This window comes from Lynx rufus, unplaced genomic scaffold, assembly GCF_022079265.1.
Source record: "Lynx rufus isolate CCGP_SWC_20201006 ecotype Redwood Valley unplaced genomic scaffold, mLynRuf1.p SCAF_1, whole genome shotgun sequence".
Taxonomy (NCBI): domain Eukaryota; kingdom Metazoa; phylum Chordata; class Mammalia; order Carnivora; family Felidae; genus Lynx; species Lynx rufus.
This window is the reverse complement of record NW_025814823.1, coordinates 135900963-135923508: the sequence shown is the minus strand read 5'-3', so window position 1 is coordinate 135923508 and position 22546 is coordinate 135900963. Positions and strand designations below refer to the sequence as shown.

Here is a 22546-nt window from a genome sequence, read left to right as displayed (position 1 = left end):
AGGCTCTGAGAAATCAGGAGGGAAAAAGACAAGGAACCATGCTTTCCAATGGAAGGGGATAAAATACGGTACACAGAATTCAGTGCTATAGAGATAATAAAGCAGGAAAAAGGATATAGTAGGGCTTGCAGTTTTAAATAGGTGTTAAAAGGGGCGCCTGGGTGGCTCAGTCGGTTAAGCGTCCGACTTCGGCTCAGGTCGTGATCTCTCAGTCCGTGAGTTTGAGCCCCGCGGAGCCTGTTTCAGATTCTGTGTCTCCCTCTCTCTGACTCTCCCCCATTCATGCTCTGTCTCTCTCTGTCTCAAAAATAAAAACAAAGGTTAAAAAAAATTTTTTTAAATAGGTGTTAAAAGACATCACTGAGGGGCGCCTGGGTGGCTCAGTCGGTTAAGCGTCCGACTTCAGCTCAGGTCACGATCTCACGGTCCAGGAGTTCGAGCCCCGCGTCCGGTTCTGGGCTGATGGCTCAGAGCCTGGAGCCTGCTTCCAATTCTGTGTCTCCCTCTCTCTCTGCCCCTCCCCCGTTCATGCTCTGTCTCTCTCTGTCTCAAAAATAAATTAAAAAAAAAAAAAAGTTAAAAAAAATAAAAAAAATAAAAGACATCACTGAAAAGACACTGCCAAAAAAAAAAAAAAAGCCACTGTAGAGTTTTCAGCAAAGTAATGTGATCTGATTGTTTTAAAGTTCACTATGGCCCTTTACATTGACAGCAGTATAGACTTAAAGGGGCAGGAAAAAATCAAGGCCTGTGAAAGAATTATTGCAGTAAGCTATGTAAGGTGGTATCATTTTGGCTTCTAGCCAATAAGATTTACTGACAGACTGGATATGGGTTGTGGGGGGAGGAAAAACAAAACAGTAATTCCAAGGTTTTGAGCTGGAGCATTTGTTGTTTCTAAGAGTTGCGAATATTCAGAGTTGAAAAAGGCAGCAGAATACCAACACTCATAATTTAGTCAAGGTAATGTAAAGGTTGAGTTCTTGCTCTGGATATAGACTGCCTGCATTTGAGTACTGGCCCCACAAATATTCAGTTACTAGATTTATTACTTGGGCAAAGTATTTACCTTTTGGTTCCTAGTTTCCAACTATTCATTGGGTTGCTGCAAGTCTTAAATGACTTCACATTTCCAAAACCCTTAGAATAGGGTCTGACAGTGCTCTTTGTCATTGCGTAACTATTACTGGTCTCCTTCCAGCTCTTTGTCACTTGGGTTTTTATTGAGCTCTGATATGTTCATAGGCAAACTTCTCATACATTACACAAACACACCATCTTTACCATTGTCTCTTAATTGTGTCAAGTCATACCTAATAATATATGGGAATCACAGAATTTAAAGTTCCCTCAAAGTTCCCTCACTTTAATAGTAATTTAACCTCACTTGTAGTAGCAATAAGCTAAGTAGTGAGCTAAATGTGATGATACACCTGTGAGGCTAGAGGCTCCGAAGTATATCATGGCATATGAATTGATGATCACATTATACTATGCTGTTGACAAGTTAATTCCTATCTGGGGACATTTTAAGTAGGGTAAAAAGGCAGTTGTTTAGGTCACATTCTGGGTTCATTAGGTCACTGTATGCATAAAATACCTTTTGTCATCTGTATAGCATTATACAGTTTAGAAAGCACTTGCACCCATTAGCAATAGCCAGCTTTCATGATGGCCCCAATGAATCTTCCATTCTGTATCAATGCGCTTGTGCAGTCTCCTCTGACAGTGAAACAGGCTGTTCTGTGTGACCTGTAGAATATGACAGAAGTGAGTGTTGTAACTTTTCAGTCTGGATCATAAAAGGCATTGCTCTGCCTGCCTTGCAAGCATAGATCATTTGCTCTGGGGTAAGTCAGCCACTGTATCATGAATTCAATCAGGTAGTCCTGTGAAGAGGCCTATGTGGGGAAGAACTGGGGCCTCCCACCAACAGCCAGCATCAACTTGCCAGCCACGTGAATGAGCCACTGGAGGTAGATAATCTGGCTCCAGTCAAGCTTCCAGATAACCGCAGTCCTCGCTGGCATCTGATTGCAGCCTCATGAGACACACTGAGCACGACTGCCAAACCAAACGGTCCAGAATTCCAGACCCAGAGGAACCATGAGCTATTAAGTGATTACTGTTGTTTTTAGCCACTACATTTTGGGTGTTTAGTCATTAAGTTTTCAATTGCTACAAAGTAATGCATAATACACTGTGTATTATCACACTGTATAGTATTGGAGAGGAAAACTGAAAAACACTAACAAATTCAGCAATTTGCTGATGGTTACACATTTTAAGTGCTTCACTCTGAAATGAAAATACAGGCTATTTAAAGCTAAGCCAGAATTCTTTCTATACTATCCTTGTTGGGAACTCATCCTGTGACACCAACTCCCACTGAATATGCCTTTTTGCCATACTTGTGTTCACAGATTCTATAAAAGTGATCTATTTTTTCACTGCAACTTTCATGGTAGGATCTGTAGTAAGGTGAACTTCAGACAGTTCTAGTATGGGGTTCCTGACTGCTGGCCCACAGTAGTACACAAATCACTCTTCATTACTTGAACCTACTCTGTTTCTGAAAGCAAAAAAAAAAAATTGTCCTTGGCTTCCTTTTACTGAAATGAAAAAATTACAGAGAGAAAAAAGAGAATGGTGATATTTTTTAACAAAACTTTCCAAACAGGTTTAAAAAAAAAAAATCATGAATCATGTTATGAATCACTAGAATAGCCTATTGCTACCACCAAATACCAGTCTCATATTTGATAATTGAGATGGGCAATATTTATATTAGGCCACAACCCTGGAATAGTAAAAAGAAAAAAAAAAAGAAAAAAAAAGAAAAAGAAAGAAAAAGTAAAGCTTAATTGGCAGGCAACTGAGCGATACTCAACAATTTGACTCGGTCTATTGCCCACTAGCTACCCTTACTATTAAGGATGACTTCTTTAAAGCATATTCTAGAAATCATTCAAGGTATGGAAGAAAATTTATTTAGCTTTGTGAGGCTTTAGTTTCACAATAATACATACCCTTGGCATTGTAAGACCTTATTAAAGTTTCATGAATTGCCTTAATAAGGTAAATATCTAGGTCGATTTTAAGAGGCTTTCAGACATTAAGTTTGAGAAAGTTAGTGGTTATCAGAATTTGCACACATGATGACAATCAAAACAGTAAAATAAATCAAAGAATAAGACTTTCGTAACACCCCTAATAACATAGTAAGTTGCAGTTTCTACTCAATGTTATGTTTCTATGTTATATTCATTTTCTTATGAATGTAGGTTACAAATAATGTTTTGTATTAACTCCCAGTTTTACTACCACAAAGTCACCTGTTTTACCTTGGCTGTATTTTTATTATTTAGTGTAGGGTATGGTTTTTAAACTAGTTATACTCCAGTAATTTTGTGAATGGAAAAATATAAAGAAAATTAACAACAAATAATGGAGTCATTCTTTCACTGATCCTCATCCAACTTCAGGAAAATCACTTCCCAAAAGCAGCAATTCTATCTGATAAATCTTTCCATGTCTTAAAAAGAAACTGAGGGGCGCCTGGGTGGCTCAGTAGGTTAAACTTCTGACTCTTGATTTCGACTCAGGTCATGATTTCATGGTCATGAGACTGAGCCCCCACATCAGGCTCCACACTGAGCTTGGAGCCTGCTGAAGATTCTCTCCCTCTGCCACTCCCCCAGTTATGTATGTGCTGGGGAGGGGAGGGGAGGGGAGGGGAGGGGAAGGGAGGGGAGGGAAGGGAAGGGAAGGGGGGGAGGGAGGGAGGGAGGGAGGAAGGAAGGAAGGAAACTGAAACAAAAGTGAAATTATGGGAAACCTATGACAGTTTACTAGATATTGTGTGCTTTTAATAGCTCAACACTGATAATACTTGATAATCAAGAGTAAATTAATAGGCTACATTTAAAAATGTATACTTTAATAAGTATATAAACAAGTAGGTAAGCTTGTGGAGAAGCTGACCAACATACATATATTAGGAGATACAAGTGTCCATCTAAATTTTCTATTTCATTTTTTTTAACAGAATATTTATTCAAGTTGTTTAATGTAGCTTCTCATGTGCCACTTTGGAAGTCCTTTATTGTAAAGACTATTCCTTTGATGGCAAACAGCAGCCACACTGTCAGTGATTATTCCGGACCTCCACGCTGAAAAGGAAAAAATAAAGCAAAAAGATTAGGTTTAAATTTACAGAAGAAATCTTTTCATGGACATTATATAAATTTACACCATTTTAAGCAAATGATCATCAGGTGTTCAATAACAATTTCGGTTTTTCATTGCTCTTAGGCACTTGTATCAATGTTGTAAACAATTTCTGATCAGGAAGGAACTCAAGGTTGACCTTGATTGGTGATGCTCAAATTTCTTGGCCTCATAAGCCCTTCACATTGAAAAATTACCAAGGACTCTACTGAGCTTTTTTTCATGTGGTTATAGCTATTGCACTTAACATATTATACTTCTACATATATATTCCTTCAGGTACTTTTACTGAGGGCTTGTACATGGTTTATTTCTCATAACCCTGTCCTACCTGACTATCATGGTCTTAGCTATGGACCCACTGTGACAAGGAATGGAAAGAACAAGCATATGAAATTCCAAAAGCCAAAAATGTTCAGGTGTTTTGCACAGTACTATGATAAAGAGCGATGACATACTTGGATAAATTCCATTTCTTCTTGAGACACAAGCTTCCTTCTGTATTTCTGAGGTAATGTTTTTATTATTTCTGCAGTGTCTGGAGGACCCTGATGCATCAGCAAATCTGGTGATTTACTTCCCTTAGAATGCTGTGAAATTGAAGAAGAGTGAGATGGTAGTCCTGCTGATCTCAAAACTTCTGATACTGAAAAAAAATGTAATTAGAGAAATAAATTGCTCAGGTGTCTTAAAATACTATTTTGAATGATCTATTATTGAGTAATCAAGTCATTCTTCAAATGCTGGGTATAATTCTAAAATGTATTATTGAGTAGCTATAAATTGGGTAGCTATAAATAATTTCAAAAAGTTCTTTTTAAAATAAGGAAGAAGCTTTAAGTTAATGAATTACTAAACTGAACAAGTTTATAAAATATTAAATTTCTAGGTAGTAGAGTATAACCCATATGAATAATCTACACACTTAAGTTTTGTCATATGGTGGTGTTTACAGGTAATATAATAGGGAATAAGAAAGTTGGTATATGAAGAGAAGTTTTCTCAATACCTTTATACTTCTTTATTCACCTATATATTTTTTAATGTTTATATATTTTGGGGGGGGGTGTGCATGAGCAGGGGAGGGGCAGAGAGAGAGGGGACAGAGGATCTGAAGTGGGGTCTGAGCATAGCAGAGAGCCCGATGTGGGGCTCGAGATCATGAACTGTGAGATCATGACCTGAGCTGAAGTCAGACAGGTAACTGACTGAGCCACTCAGGTGCCCCCTTTATCACCTATATCTTAATTCTTTAAGAGTTACAATAAGTTAGGGGCATCTGGGTGGCTCAGTCGGTTAAACCTACAAAATCGGCTCAGGTCATGGTCCTACGGTTCATGGGTTCGAGCCCTGCATTGAGCTCTGTGCTGACAGCTAGGAGCCTGGAGCCTACTTTGATTCTTTGTCTCCTTCTCACTCTGCCCCTCCCCCACTCACACTGTCTCTCTCTCTCTCTCTCTCAAAAATGAATAAACATTAAAAAAAAAAGTTACAGTAAGTTAAATTAAAAATATCCCTATAAAACTTCTTCCACTCCTCCCTGAATTAAAGATTAAATATCTTATAATAAAAACAGGGACAATCATAATGATCAATGAGTAATGTATAGAATTGTTGAATATATTGTACATTGTAAGTTAACTATACTGGAATTAATTAAAAACAACAGAGACAGGATTTGCTAAAAGTGAGGGATAAGGGGAAAACAGGACTTGTTCAGAATCTTCAATTACTTTATAATCAATGATTACTCAGGTCTAAGGCAGTCTGTATCTACTGACTGAATGAATATATCAGTCAATGAAAGAAAAGGTTAGCTGGGAGAAAAATATAAGAATGGCTACTGTGCCTCACAACCTCTCCAATTGTAAGCACGAGAGAATCTTTTAAATAAAGGACAGAAGAAAACAAAGAACAAAAATTTCCCTGTATAATCACAATATCATTAAAAATTCAGAGACAGGGGCGCCTGGGTGGCTCCATCGGTTAAGTGTCCGACTTTGGCGCAGGTCATGATCTCACGGTCTGTGAGTTCGAGCCCTGCGTTGGGATCTGTGCTGACAGCTCAGAGCCTGGAGTCTGCTTCGGATTCTGTGTCTCCCTCTCTCTCTGCCCCTCCCCTGTTCATGCTCTGTCTCTCTCTGTCTCAAAAATAAATAAACATTAAAAAAAAAAAAATTCAGAGACAGGGGTGCCTGGCTGGTTCAGTTGGTGTAGCACGCGACTCTTGATCTCAGGGTTGTGAATTCAAGCCCCACAGTGGCTGTAGAGATTACTTCAAAATAAACTCTTAAAAAAAGTTCAAAGACATGTTCTGTTGAGTCACTACCTTTTTATTTTTAAAAAAAAATTTTTTTTTTCAACGTTTATTTATTTTTGGGACAGAGAGAGACAGAGCCTGAACGGGCGAGGGGCACAGAGAGAGGGAGACACAGAATCCGAAACAGGCTCCAGGCTCTGAGCCATCAGCCCAGAGCCCGACGCGGGGCTCGAACTCACAGACCGCAAGATCGTGACCTGGCTGAAGTCGGACGCTTAACCGACTGCGCCACCCAGGCGCCCCAAGTCACTACCTTTTTAAATGGAGGTAATAAGTTAATTTCTGCATGTGCAACTTAAACTGTTTTGATCTAAGCTATAATGGTCTCCCTGATTTTAAAATGTGAAATAATGCCTATAATAGAATATTCACGTATAAATATATCTGTACCTAATTTTTAAAAAGTCTAAAACACAACTTACCATTGGGTTTAGGATTGTCTCTTCTGTCAGGGAACCTTATTAATGGAGTATGTGGCTTGACTACCTAAAGGAAAAATAAAATATATGGAAAAAAAAAAAAGATGAAGCACTAAACTCATTAACTCTATAAAAAAAACAATGTACTGAACTTCATAGATACCTTTGTTAAAACAAAATAACTTAATATTTGACAGCAACTTGAATATTACTATTTTACTCTTCCCCAACTAGGAAAGCTGGTCTATGAACTTTCAATTTATCTTATCTACTCTTCATAATACCTTTGGACTTTACACATTAGAAGACATTTTACTATACTACCAACTGACCTCAAAACAACCCTATGAAAAAAGATGACACAGATTTTATGTTGTATGACATATATTACCCTGCTGCTGGGTAAGAATTAGAAGTCTTCTGACTTGTATTGAATGTTGTTTTCCTACCACGGCCAATTATCTAGCAGTGCAGAACAGGATAAAAAGCATATTGAAAATTAGCTAATTTAGGGTGACTAGGTGGCTCAGTCAGTTGAGCGTCCGACTCTTGATTTTGGCTCAGGTCACGATCTCACAGTTCATGGGATCGTGTGCAGACAGCCTGGAGCTTGCTTGGGATTCCCTCTCTCCCTCTCTCTCTACCCCTCCCCTGCTCATGAGCTAAGTAAATAAATAAACTTAAAAAAAACAAACAAAGAAAGAAAATTAGGTAATTTAAAAAAAGCTTTTTCCGACTATAAAGTAACACATGCTCTGTGTAAAAACTTTGGAAGAAATGGTGAAAAGCCACAAATAAGAAAACAGTCTATAATCCCCAAACCCACAAAAACCAGATTAAACATTTGTTGGCCCTTTTAGTCTTTTTTTAAACCCATAGAAACACGTATTTGCGAATATTATTTTTATTTATTCATTCATTTATTGTAATTTATTTTAACGTTTATTTTTTTTTGAGAGAGAGAGAGAGAGAGAGAGACATAGAGTGTGAGTGGGAGAGGGGCAGAGAGAGAGGGAGACAGAATATGAAGCAGGCTCCACCCACTGAGCTGTCAGCACAGAGCTCTACGTGGGGCTAGAACTCACAAACTGCAAGATCATGACCCGAGACAAAGTCACACTGAGCCACCCAGGCACCCCTTGATTTTAAAACAGATATTTGCACGGACTTCAAGCTGTATTCAAAGCTGTAATCATCAAGACAGTATAGTACTGGCACAAGAACAGACACTCAGATCACTGGAACAGAATAAAGAACCCAGAAATAGACCCACAAACGTATGGGCAACTAATCTTTGACAAAGCAGGAAAGAATATCCAATGGAATAAAAACAGTCTCTTCAGCAAGTGGTGCTGGGAAAACTGGACAGTGACATGCAGAAGAATGAACCTGGACCACTTTCTTACACCATACACAAAAATAAATTCAAAATGGATGAAAGACCTCAATGTAAGACAGGAAGCCATCAAAATCCTCAAGGAGAAAGCAGGCAAAAACCTCTTTGATCTCGGCCTCAGCAACTTCTTACTCACCATGTCACCGGAGGCAAGGGAAACAAAAGCAAAAATGAACTACTGGGACCTCATCAAAATAAAAAGCTTCTGCACAGAGAAGGAAACAATCAGCAAAACTAAAAGGCAAACGACAGAATGGAAGAAGATATTTGCAAATGATATATCAGATAAAGGGTTAGTATCCAAAATCTATAAAGAACTTATCAAACTCAACACCCAAAAAACAAATCATCCAGTGAAGAAATGCGCAAAAGACATGAAGAGACACTTCACCAGAGAAGACACCCAGATGGCCAACTGACACATGAAAAAATGCTCAACATCACTCATCATCAGGGAAATATACATCAAAACAACGATGAGATACCACCTCACACCCGTCAGAAGGGCTAACGTTAACAACTCAGGCAACAACAGATGTTGGCGAGGATGTGGAGAGAGGATCTCTTTTGCACTGCTGGTGGGAATGCAAACTGGTGCAGCCACTCTGGAAAACAGTTTGGAGATTCCTTGGGGCTCCTGGGTGGCTCAGTCAGTTGAGCGTCTGACTTCGACTCAGGTCATGATCTCTCGGTCTGTGAGTTTGAGCCCTGTGTCGGGCTCTGTGCTGACAGCTCAGAGCCTGGAGTCTGCTTCGGATTCTGTGTCTCCCTCCCTCCCTCTCTGCCCCTTCCCCACTCTTTCTGTGTCAAAAATAAATAAGCATTAAAAAAATTTTTTTAAAGAAAATCCCATCTAAAAAAAAGAAAAAACAGTATGGAAGTTCCTCAAAAAATTAAAAATAGAACTACCCTATGATCCAGCAACTGCACTAGTAAGCATTTATCCAAGGGATACAGGTATGCTGTTTCAAAGGGGCACATGTACCCCAATGTTTGTAGCGGCACTATCAACAATAGCCAAAGTATGGAAAGAGCCCAAATGTCCATCGATGAATGGGTAAAGAAGACGTGGTACATATACATACAACAGACTATTACTCGGCAATCAAAAAGAATGAGATCTTGCCATCTGCAACTACACGGATGAAACTAGAGGGCATTATGCTAAGCGAAATTAGTCAGAGAAAGACAAGTATCATATGACTTCATTAATATGAGGAATTTATGATACAAAACAGATGAACACAAGGGAAGGGAAGCAAAAATAATAAAAACAGGAAGGGGAACGAAACATAAGATACTCTTAAATATGGAGAACAAACAGAGGGTTACTGGAAGGGTTGTGGGAGGGGGGATGGGCTAAATGGGTAAGGAGCATTAAAGAATCTACCCCTGAGATCATTGTTGCACTATATGCTAACTAACTTGGGTGTAAATTTAAAAAATTAAATTAAATTAAATTAAATTAAATTAAATTAAATTAAATTAAATTAAATTAAATTAATAAAAAAACCCCAGATATTTGCAGGGTATTGCTGTTTTACCCCTAGAATTCTAGATAATGCTGTAAAGGAACTTTCTGTTTTAAGTTTGTTTATTTTGAGAAAGAGAGAGTGCATGAGCATGGGAGGGACAGAGAGAATCCCAAGCAGGCCCTCCTGTGCTATCAGTGCACAGCCCGACGTGGGGCTCAATCTCACAAACAAGAGATCATGATCTGAGCCAAAATCAAAGTCAGATACTTAACTGAGCCACTCAGGCACCCCTGCTAGAAAGAAACTTAAATGGACCTTTCAGCATGAAATTTTCTGTATATACAATGCTAAGACTCTAATGAACAGTACTATTTTCAACTAAAGTAATCTAGAAGTTGCTCTGTAACTAGTGATACTGAGCTGTATGTTTATCTCCAAAATATTTGTATATATGTACTATATAATAGATTTAAAAATTTTTTTTTAATGTTTGTTTATTTTTTAGAGAGAGACAGAGTGAGAGCAGGGGAAGGGCAAAGAGACAGGGAGACAAAGAAGCTGAAGCAGGCTCCAGGCTCTGAGCTGTCAGCACAGAGCCTGACACGGGGGTTAAACTCACGAACTCAGTGAGATCATGACCTGAGCCAAAGTAGGACACCCAACCAACTGAGCCATCCAGGCACCCCACTACTTAATATACATTTCATATGAATACGGAAATAAATAGGCTTCTTGGGACTGGCCTGAAAACCCCACTATAATTGTGCTCCTGTGAGAAAATGCTGGAATAGAGTTGTCTCCCTCAGCATAAGTTCACAGTCAAGTCTAATGGTAAAAAACAAAACTCTAATGTCACACTGTGTGTCAATCTGTGAGACTGAGCCCCATGTCCGGCTCCATGCTGGGCAAGAAGACTGCTTAGGATTCTCCCTCTCTCTCTTCTCTGCTCATACACATTCTCTCTCTCAAAACAAAACAAAAATGAAACCCAATTCTCCCTCTAGTAACTATTTCTTCCTTTTCATAGCCAATCTTCTTCAAAGAATATTCTATCCATACGCTATCAACACCCCATTTAAAAGCTTTAAAAATGTTCAATAGCTTTCAGGATAAACTTCAAGCTCATATTTGGCATTCACTAGGCCCATCCTGATCTGCCTCTCCCTCCCTCTCCAGCCTCACTTCTCACCTCTGTCTTCTGCATCTTTTACTCCAGGTATTCTGAAATACTTTTCTGTTCCTAGATCAATGAGCCAATGATTAGAGGACAGCTAATCTCCTGCAAAAGGCAGAGTCAGAGAACTAGCACTTCTGCAGTACTGCCAGGTATGCAGTAAATGTTGAGGAAACATTTGCCAAGTGTGAACAGAGACCATTTGTAAGACAGGACTAACTGTATAGGTATGTGAGTATGTATACACACACTTAAACAATGATATGTACACAAGAGAGAAAAATCCATTTCAACAATGCTTATGCACACTTAAAAATATGACATAATATGCCCTTAGAGATTAAATTGCCAGACTGGTGTCCTCTTTGTTTTTTTTTTTAAGTTTCTTTGTTAATTTTGAGACAGAGCACATGCGTATGAGAAAGCAGGGGAGCAGCAGAGAGAGGGAGAGAGAGAATCCCAAGCAATCTACTCATTGTGGACACAGAGCCAGACTTGGGGCTCAAACCCATGAACTGCAAGATCACAACCTGAATTGAAATCAAGAACTGGATGCTTAACTGACTGAGCTGCTAGATGTCACTGGTGTCCCCTTTCTGAAAAGGCATTTTCCTAAATATATGAGTAGAGCCAGTACTGTAATAAACCCTAATAAACAAAAAATGAAATAAACCCTGATAAACACATTACACAATTTCAACAGCAACAGAGACAATCTTAATTCATCACCCCTTCCTCCATTAAACAAATCCCAACCCTCTCCTCTAACCTGTTAATACCTTCCATATGTATCACTAACATAAAAAGATTTTTGTCAAACCATAATCTCTACACATTTTACCACAATAAATTAAAAATAATTCTTTAATATCATCTAATTCTTAACTTATGCTCAAATTTTCCTCTCTCAAAATCTGCTTATTTATTTTAAATTAAAAAAAAATTTTTTTTTAAGTAGGATTCATGCTCAGTGCAGAGCCTGAACCCACGACCCTGAGATCAACACTTGAGCTGAGATCAAGAACTGGACGTTTAACTGACTGAGCCACCCAGACACCTCAATATTTACTTAAAAAAAATTTTTTTTTAATGTTTATTCATTTGTGAAAGAGAGAGAGACAGACAGAGCGTGAATTGGAGAGGGAGAGAGGGAGACACAGAATCTGAAGCAGGCTCCAGGCTCAGCTGTCAGCACAGAGACGTGGGGTTCAAACTCATGAACCATGAGATCATGACCTGAGCCAAAGCTGGACGCTCAAATGACTGAGCCATGGAGGCGCCCCAAAATTTGCTTTTGAATTCTAAATGTAGGGACATGTGGATGGCTCAATTGGTTAAGTGTCTGACTTTGGCTCCAGTCACGATCTCACGCTTTGAGAGTTCGAGCCCCACATCAGGCTCTCTGCTGTCAGCACAGAACCACTTCAGATCCTGTCTCCCTCTCTCTGCCCCTGCCCCACTCACTTTTCCTCTCTCTCTCAAAAATAAACAAACATTAAAAAAATTTTTAGATTCTAAATGTAAACACAAAGAAGCAATTCCTTTTTTTTAAATGTTTATTTTGAGGGAGAGAGAGAGGGTGTGCAGGTGCTTGCACAGGTGTGCGTGCAGAAGACAGGCGGAGAGAGAGGGAGATAAAGGATCCAAAGCAGGTTCTACACTGTCAGTGAGTCTGATGTGAGGTTCAGACTTACGAACCTTGAGACCACGACCTGAGCCAAAGTCGGCACTTAACCAACTGGGCCACCCAGGCACCCCCAAAGAAGCAATTCTACCTGTGTATCAGTTGGGTAACATAACTAAGGGGGGAAAAAAGGAACTAATCCAAATAACTTTCATAGTACTTATACTCTGTACTTTCATCTAAAGGCAATGATAATAATAAATACAGTACTAAGAAAACTTGAACTTTTTACTTAATATGTTGGTGTTGGTAGCTGTATAAATATAGCAATTTTGAAACCATTTTGAATCTATAGTAGGACTCAGCAAATGAGTACATATATTTACAGCGATGTTTGGAGGAACCAGGGATTTGCCTGTGAGAGAAAGTTTGACTGAGCCACCCAGGCGCCCCTATAACTTATTCTACTAAAATTGTTTCTGAATACCTTATAGTCGAGCCAAATTTCTCTACTTAATATTGACACCATGCCTTATGAATTCCCATCAGTTTGTGCCAATTTGTTGAAATACTACTCTTTAAGGTATGAATTAAGAGCCAAATTCTAAGTTCTATGGAGGCACCATGTCTGGCTTGTTGGTGCTATAGTCTCAGCACTGAGTACAGACGTGACACAGAAGTACTCAATAAATTTTGCTAAGGTTATATGTAATTATTGCATAATGTTAGCAAAAACCACTTTGTATTATGAATATGAGTACAAGTCTTTGCAGCTCTGTTAGAGGAAGACAGACCATTCCTTACTGTGCATCTCACAGTATCTTTTTTTCTTCCTTATCAGTAGTTAGTAGCTCATTACTGTGTACTATTCCATTTTAATAAATCTACCACAATCTGTTTATCCTCCTAATGGACATTTGGATTTTTTCTGGTTTGGGGGTCATTATGGCATAAAGTGGCTACAGACATTTTTATCTAAGTCTCTTTGTAGGTATACGCACTCATTTCTCTTGGGTATAAACCTGTAAGTAAAACTGCATCATAGGGAAGCTATATTTAATTACTGGAGACTAACAAAAGTTTTCCAGAGTGGCTATTCCATTTATACCCCTAACAACAATGGATGAGGGTTTCAGATGCTTCACACTGTCATCAGTACTTTTGGTACTGACAGTTTTTAAACTTTGAATAATTTTGGTAGGTGTAGTAGTACTTCTTGGTTTTAATTTGTATTTTCCTGGTAAGCAATGAAGTTCAACATCTTTTCACAGACTTGTGTATCTTCTTTTGTGCCATTTCAACTTTTTAACCCATTTTAAAATTGAGCTATGTATTATGAACATGTATGGTTATACATTACGGATACCAACCAGTCCTTTGTCCAATGTTCTCCTAATCCTCATATTATCTTTAATTAGTTAATGCTTAATATCTACCTACTGAATGAGTAATAGAATCATTATGCAATGGGACCAAAGGCTAGGATCTAAGATTATCTGACTGAAACAACTTTAAGAAAAGGTCTTTTTAAGACATGTATTTGTACAAAGGAAAATGCACTTCTTATATCGAAGTAAAAAACCATACAGTACACTTCCAGAATTTAAAAGAGATTGTGTAAAACAGCCACAAAAGTGGAGGTTGTGTCCCTTTATATACCAACTTTACCTGTCTTATTTAAGTTAGCGATCACAACTGAAGAAGCAAATGCAAAAGCTACCAGGAGTTAATTATTGATGTGTGGATTAACAAATTTCCTCTGGCTACCAATACAAACTCAGGGCAAAACAAAAACAAAAACAAAAAACTTGGGTAACAACAAAACATGTATTACAAACAAACTTAAATAATATATATATTTCCCCCCTCCAATTGTCCCCATCCAGCCTGTAACCAGACGCTCGGATTGGTAAGGGAGAATAGGCCTGAGGTGAGGACTCCGCCCGCGGGGCCAGTTCTCTGGCCATTCCCAAGACCTTGAAGGGACACCGGGTCAGATGCACGGTTCGCTTCCTTCCACGCGCCGTTACCGCCTTCCTTCCGATTGGTTGATGCGGGACACCGCAGACAATACTAGACGCCGATTGGCCGAGACTATTGCCAGGGCAGCCTAGCCCGCAGACTCCTCTAAGAGGGCTACTGAGGTCCTGGCAGGATACAGTCCAGGGACCGCGCAGCAGCTCTTTGCCTACGTGCTCATACACAGCACTCCCGCGGCCTGGCTCGAACCCTCGGCTTTGGTCTCCGGCTCATTGCCCGACTCATTGGGTTCTAGGTCCAATTTTCACACATATCCTCGGGCGGTGCCGCTGGCCCTACCCAGGGCCGCGGTCACCGCGCAGCCTCCGCCACCGCCTTTTCTTCCCAGCGCCTTTGCTATAATCAGCACCATCCCTACCGCCCACGTTGGGGAAAAGTGACCAAATTTCCTTACCTGAACGACCCTGCTGGCAGACGCCATCTTGCTGCCCATCATGACCCCGAGATGGGGCAGCTTCCGGGGCGCTTGCTAGCCGCAGAGATAACAGGAGACCTGGGCAGCTGGGGGGCGGGGCCTGCCTGTGGCGTCATGGAGGAGGGGCGAGCGTGCGCTCGCGCCGGATCCTCCTCCACTGCGTAGCCAGCCCACGCTGGGCGCCGACCCGCCCCGCCTCAATTCACGCCTAGGAACTGCCCCACGTGCTTTCCATTGTTTTGTTTTGCCCGCGAAGGTTTGTGATGTTGGGTTTGTTTTGCTCATCGGGTTATGAGTAAACTAGGGCCATTTCCTTTCCAGATAGCCAGTTTCTATTTTAAGTAGAATCCAAAATTTAGTCTGAAACCAAATAGGTAATACAAAGTCATGTGGCATCCTAAAACTAACGAGTTCGTTAAACTTAGGAGTTAGTGGCAAGCTCAGAAAGAGTAGGCATTTCGAGGTCTATACAAGGCTACCTCTTACTCTCTGCCTTACTGGCGTTGCGTGATACGGTCTTGTTTTCTCTGCCATTAGTCCTGATATTAAACTGCTGCCTGATTCTAGTATGAGAACTCAAAAGTTCATTTTTCTTTTTTAATTGTTTTTTTTTATTTTTCAGAGAGAGAGAGAGAAAGAGTGTGAGCAGGGGAGGGGCAGAGAGAGAGGGAGACAGACTCCAAAGCAGCTCCAGGTTCTGAGCTGCCAGCACAGATCCCCACCAGCCGTGGAGGGGTGGGCTTGAACCCACCAGCAGTGATACCATGACCTGAGCTAGGTTGGCAGCTTCTGAATCTGGGAAGAGTTTTAAAAATACTTTACGAAGCGCCAAAATGGCCCTTCTAATAAAATTTAAACTATGCTGAAACACTAGTTTCACCCATCCAACTGGTCAACATACATAATTTGGGTAACACGTTCTGGGGCGGCTGTAGGGAAAGAGGCACTCACACACATCATTGGTGGGAGCAAAAGATGGTATTTGAAAACGTACATACTGAATGACTCCAACTATATGACATTTTGGAAAAGGCAAAATTATGGAGACAGTAGCAGGATAATTGATTGCCAGGGACAAATAGGCAGAGCACAATGGTTTTTAGGACAGTGAAACTCTTCTATGATACCGTAATATAAGTATGTGTCATTATACATGTTAAAATCCATACAATGCACCACCTTTGAGGGATAATGACATGTTAATATAGGTTCAGTTGTAACAAACATACCAGGCTAGAAGGAATGTAGTGTTAGTGGGTAAGGCTGTGAATGTGTAGGAGCAGTAAGTATATAGGAACTCTACTTTCTCTCAATTTTGCAGTGAACCTAAATCCAATAAAAATAAAAATAAAGCCTAGGCCAAAAAATTTTTGTTTTGGGGCACCTGGGTGGCTCAGTTGGTTACGCATCCATGTCTTGACTTTGGCTCAGGTCATGATCTCATGGTTTGTGAGATGGAGCCCTACATCAGGGTCTGCACTGACAGTGCGGAGCCTGCTTGGGATTCTCTCCCTCTCTCTCAAAACAAATAAACTTTATTTTAAAAAATTGTTTTAAGTCACCACTGATGAAACCAGATAATGTGTTCTTAAAGCTCAAAAGTGGTGACTATAGTAGGTAATACTGTATTGTGTAACTGAAATTTGCTAAGTAGAACTTCAAATGTTCTCACCAAAAAAAAAAAAAAAAAAAAAGAAGGTAAATATGTGGGGTAATGTGTTAACCCAACTGTGGGAATCTCTTCACGATGTATATCAAATCATGTTGTACACTTTAACTATCTTACAACTTTGTCAATGACCTCAATACAGGTAGAAAGCTCAAAAGCAGCAGAAGCTTAGATTTCTAGTACAGAGAGAGAAAAAGCAAGTTTCTATGTAAATATCTACATCAGATTCTCATTCTGAAGTCATTTAAAAGACACAGACTTTCTGGGTTACTTTTATAAATAAACATTTTTCATTTTCCTTTATGACTGTGTTTAAGAAATGAATATGGACAAAGAAGTGCCATGATTTAGAGCCTTTATTAAAAAATAAACTTTCCAGGGGCTCCTGGGTGGCTCTGTCAGTTAAGCATCGACTTCAGCTCAGGTCATTATCTCATGGTTTGTGGGTCCAAACCCCGCAATGGGCTCTGTGCTGACAGTTTGGGGCCTGGAGTCTGCTTCGGATTGTGTCTCCCTCTCTGCCCCTCCCTGCTCATGCTCTCTAAATGAATAAATAAGTAAATAAATAAATATAAACATTAAAAATTTTTATTTAAAAAAAGTTTTAAAAATAAACTTTCCAGGGCACCTGGGTAGCTCAGTTGGTTGGGCATCCAACTTTGGCCGAGGTTGTGGTCTCATGGCTCAGGGGTTCAAGCCCTGCGTCAGGCTCTGCACTAACAGCTCCGAGTCTGGAGTCTCCTTTGGATTCTATGTCTCCCTCCCTCTCTACTCCTCCCCCACTTGTGGTCTCTCTCAGAAATAAACATTAAAAAAATAAACTTTCCAACTCCTCACATACACAACAGTTTCCTGGGAATACTTGGTGACAAATTCAGAAAATGTCAAATGCAGTGCAAATTAATGGTCACATTGGTATGGATTTTGTTTGGGGGAGTCAGGAAAATAATGACTTTTCTCTAATGTGGGCTCATTTATTTATTTATATTATTTTTTTAATGTTTGTTGATTTTTGGGAGAGAGACAGAGTGCAAGCGGGGGAGGGGCAGAGAGAGAGAGAGAGACATAGAATTTAGGGGCGCCTGGGTGGCTCGGTCGGTGAAGCGTCCGACTTCGGCTCAGGTCATGATCTCACGGTCCGTGAGTTCGAGCCCCGCGTCGGGCTCTGTGCTGACGGCTCAGAGCCTGGAGCCTGTTTCCGATTCTGTGTCTCCCTCTCTCTCTGCACCTCCCCTGTTCATGCTCTGTCTCTCTCTGACTCAAAAATAAATAAACGTTAAAAAAAATTTTTTTTTAAATAAAAAAATAAAAAAAAGAATTCAAAGCAGGAGGTGGGGCTCGAACCCCAGGAAACATGAGATCCTGACCTGAGCTGAAGTTGAACACTTAACTGACTGAGCCACCCAGGCGCCCCCTACTGTGGATTCATTTCTAAGTGTTGACATTCATACTCCTTCACAGAATTCTCATCCAGCTCCCTTCTGGATTAATTCTAGGATGAAGATGATAAAAGTAGTTAAAGTGAAGGGAGCAAATTGCCTTAACCCCCAAATCCTGTCTTCTCTTCCTACTGCCGCTCGGTTTCTATCAGCCACCATCAGATCTGTAATCAGATCATTTGATTACTAACCCCATTCAGACTCTCTGATTTTTGTCTACACCCTCAATTCTATTATTTGACTATTTTCATGGACTCGGAGCACACCAACTGATTCTACTTCTTGTATTATGTATTCTTCTTCCTTTTTTTTTTTTATGTTTATTTATCTTGAGGGAGAGAGAGAGAGAGAGAGAGAGCAGGGGAGGAGCAGAGAGAGAGAGGGAGACAGAGAATCCCAAGCAGGCCCCATGGCCTGCATGTGGAGCCAACACAGGGCTCAACCTCATGACTGCAAGATCACTACCTCAGCTGATATCAAGAGTTGGATGCTCAACTGACTGAACCATCCAGGTCTCCCTTGTATTATGTATGTTCTTAACGTTACTATCTCTGGGCCTTTGACTCCTTTCTTGTACGGTATACCCTGTTCCTGATATTGGCTGTAGATCTCTTAGGCAAAACCATGAATAACAGCCTTCTGATGTAATGCAATATGAAGTACCTAGTCACAACTGTAATTTTTCTTGATAAAAAAGTTTGAGGGACGCCTGGGTGGCTCAGTTGGTTAAGCATCCAACTTCAGCTCAGGTCATGATCTCATGGTCTGTGAGTTTGAACCCCGCATTGGGCTCTGTGCTGACAGCTCAGAGCCTGGAGCCTGCTTCAGATTCTGTGTCTTCCTCTCTCTCTGCCCCTCCCCTGCTCATGCTCTGTCTCTGTCTCAAAAATAAATAAAAACATTAAAATTTTTTTAAAAAAAGTTTGAAACTACAAAAAAAATTGAAACTACATTTAGTAAAGCAGATCTAAGTTTTAGTTTAAAGGAATACAGAGGTCAAACAAGCTACATAAACTACTCGGAAGCAATCAGACAAATCATAATAGAAAATGGTCTGCAGGTCAACAGGTTTCTTTAAGTCAGTCGACTGTAAGAAAAATAGGGTGCCAGACATATAATCTCTTGCAGCTACTCAGTTCAATTATTAAGCCAGTGTAGAGGGAAAACAACCAGAGATAATATGTAAATCTATGGGCATAGCTTTGTTCCAATAAAACTTTATTTACAAAAACAGGCAGCTGGTAAGCCACAGTTTGCTCATCTTTAACACGGATCAACCAACCAACCAAAACAACTATGACCACCACCAACCACATTTAAAATCTACATTAACAAAAGCACTGGGTACCTGGGTGGCTCAGTCGGTTAAGAGTCTGACTTCGGTTCAGGTCATGATCTAACACTTTGTTTTTTTTTTTTTTTTTTTTTCAACGTTTATTTATTTTTGGGACAGAGAGAGACAGAGCATGAACGGGGGAGGGGCAGAGAGAGAGGGAGACACAGAATCGGAAACAGGCTCCAGGCTCTGAGCCATCAGCCCAGAGCCTGACGCGGGGCTCGAACTCCCGGACCGCGAGATCGTGACCTGGTTGAAGTCGGACGCTTAACCGACTGCGCCACCCAGGCGCCCCATGATCTAACACTTTGTGAGTACGAGCCCCCATTGGGCTCTGCTTAGACAGTGCAGAGCCTCCTTGGGACTCTCTGTCTCTCCCTCTCTCTGCTCCTACCCAACTTGCTCTCTCTCTAAAAATAAACAAACTTAAAAAAAAAACAAACAAAACCACTGGTCCAAATTTAAAGACTGACAGATGTAAAAGTAAAATATTTGAATCCCCAACTGAGAAAGCTGTTCAGGACACTCTTTAATGCCCTCTTCAGATATGGCCAATGTTAGTAATGCAAAGGGAGAACATAGCAAAGGGCAGAGTCAAGAAAGGAACTTCTTCCAGTGAGCAGCACAAAAGCCTAATCAAAACATGTTCCCTCTCCTTAGGAAGGAGCACCTCCTATCATTTGCCAAGCAGGATTTCAGAATTGCCAACCTTGTCCACTATTGTTTGCTGACTGTGCAAAACAAAAGAATTTGTCTTTTCAGTTTATAGATCTCCAGATCATGAAAAGTCACATCTGGACCTGATGGGAAAGACTATCAAGAGATCCTGAACTTGGAAACTGTTATGACTGGATGACACTATTAACTTTATTTCCTTGGGCAATGTTGTGCCTTTTACATGCACAAGGAAAGTTAATATTTAAGACCAAGATGGCAGACTGTGGTAGACTGTACTCTTTCCAGCAGATACCCATTTTCTACCCCCAGCTCTGAAACCTAGCACTCCCTTGCTGTGGGAGTATACTTTCCTGTCTCAGTGATGTCTGGCATGGTGAAGAGAGCCTTGGTGGAAATACCGTACACTTCTAAGTAGAAACTTTAAATGTGCTTCTGGAATTTTGCTTGGTCACATAAACCATGGAATGTTTCATATAGTGAATGCTCCTCATGTCATCTAGCGATCAGACTATGGACCTAAGAGCGTTATCAATGTTTGTTACAATTCAGCACTTCAGGAAAAACTGACTAATGAAATTTCTCTCTCAGAGTTGGACTTTGGAAGGGAACACGCAGGATAATAAAATCCCAGGAAAATACAGAAAGTTTTTCAGATGATGATAAGTCTTTGTTTCAGGAAGGCATTTTCCAGAATAATGCTTTTCCATAAGAAAAATACAACTTGAGCCAAAATCATCACTTAGCCAACTAAGCCACCCAGGTGCCCCTCAATTAGAGTTTTCAAAAAATGGAATGGGGGTCACCTGGGTAGCTCAGTGGCTTGAGAGTCTAATTCTTGATTTCAGCCTGGGCCATGATCTTGTGGTTTGTGAGTTCCAGCCCTACATCAGGCTCCATGCTGACATTGCAGAGCTTGCTTGGATTCTCTTTCTCTCTGCCCCTCCCCCCACTCTTCCAAAAAAACCAAAAGGAATGAGATGTTATACAAGAGGCCAAGTTCTATTTTTTAGAAGTTTATTTACATGTTTTTTAGTAATCTTTACAACTAATGTGGGGCTTTAACTCATGACCCCAAGACCAAGAGCTGCATGCTCTACTAAGAGCCAGCCAGGTGCCCCAGCAAGTTTTATTTTTTAATAATACAAAGTAACATTTGCTCTTTTTATTATTTAACTTATAAAAGTAATGCATGATATAGAAATACAAAATTTAAAAAGGCACAATTGGGGGATACCTGGGTGGCTCTGTCAGTTGAGCGTTCAACTTTGACCTAGGTCATGATCTCATGGCTCGTGAATTCGAGCCCCACGTTGGAATCTGTGCTGACAGCTCAGAGCCTGGAACCTTCTTCAGATTCTGTGTCTCTCTCTCTCTCTCTGCCCCACCCCCACTCATTCTCTCTCTCTCTCATAAATAAACATTAAAACAAAACAAAACAAAACAAAACAAAGAGTCACACTTGGGGCTCCCAGGTGGCTCAGTAGTTTGAGCATCTGATTTTGGCTCACGTCATGATCTCACCATTTGTAGAATCAAGTCCCATGTCAGGCTCCATGCTGATACCGAGGAACCTGCTTAGGATTCTCTGTCTCCCTCTCTTTCTCTGCCCCTCCCCTGCTTGCTTCTCTCTCAAAATAAATAAATGAACAGTTTTATTTTTGTTTTGTTTTGTTTTATAAAAAGTCACAATTACTCTACAACAACCACAACAGTTACACTCTGGATATTTTTTTGTTTTATTTTTCAAGGTTGAGGTGCTTTATTTGCATCTCTATTTAAAGATGTTGATGGGGTGTCGGGGACTTGGGGAGATGTTGGTCACAGGGCACAAACATGCAGTTAGAAGATGGGTAAGTTTTTGGAAATCTGACGCACAGCATTAGTGGGTGGTTATAGTGGTTACAATTAACAATACTCTATTATATACTTCAAAGTTGCTAAGAGACTAGATCTTAAATGTTCTCACCACAGAAAAAAGAAATAATTATGTAACATGATGAAGATGTTAGCTAATGCCATGGTGGTCAAATCAGCCCCCTGTACACCTTCAACTTACACAATGTTTTGTCAATTTTATCTGTGTATTAAAAAAAGGAGAGAGAGAAAAAAGAATCTGTGGGGAGATAAATATAAAATGAGATTTATCTGAATAAAATACAACTTAGAGTTGGAAAAAAACCCAAGAAGTGGATATCATTTTCTAATATTTCTAATATTTTAGTTGACTGACAGATGCACAGAAGTATTCCAAATGATGGTGGTCGGGAGGATGGGCTAAATGGGTGATAAGTATTAAAGTGGACACTTGTGATGAACATTGGATGTTGTATG

General features: G+C 40.1%; 1 protein-coding gene across 1 annotated transcript; it reads right to left on the bottom strand.

Moving 5' to 3' along the window:
* Nucleotides 1-3919: 3919 nt before the first annotated feature.
* MRPS36 (mitochondrial ribosomal protein S36) lies at nucleotides 3920-15171 on the bottom strand. The gene is made up of 4 exons (XM_047067271.1): nucleotides 15073-15171; nucleotides 6973-7036; nucleotides 4689-4876; nucleotides 3920-4172 (listed from the first exon to the last, which is right to left on the bottom strand). Exons 1-4 carry the CDS (start codon nucleotides 15112-15114, stop codon nucleotides 4155-4157), a joined length of 312 nt encoding a protein of 103 aa, XP_046923227.1. The 5' UTR covers nucleotides 15115-15171; the 3' UTR covers nucleotides 3920-4154.
* Nucleotides 15172-22546: the final 7375 nt, after the last annotated feature.

What these genes read in the sequence shown, in the direction of transcription:
- MRPS36 (XM_047067271.1), bottom strand. Translation starts at nt 15,114, where the DNA reads ATGATGGGCAGCAAGATGGCGTCTGCCAGCAGGGTCGTTCAG. An exon ending in CTGCCAGCAGGGTCGTTCAG is followed by an intron (nt 7,037 to 15,072) that starts GTAAGGAAATTT and finishes TTTTTCCTTTAG; the next exon opens with GTAGTCAAGCCACATACTCC. An exon ending in AGACAATCCTAAACCCAATG is followed by an intron (nt 4,877 to 6,972) that starts GTAAGTTGTGTT and finishes ATTTTTTTTCAG; the next exon opens with TATCAGAAGTTTTGAGATCA.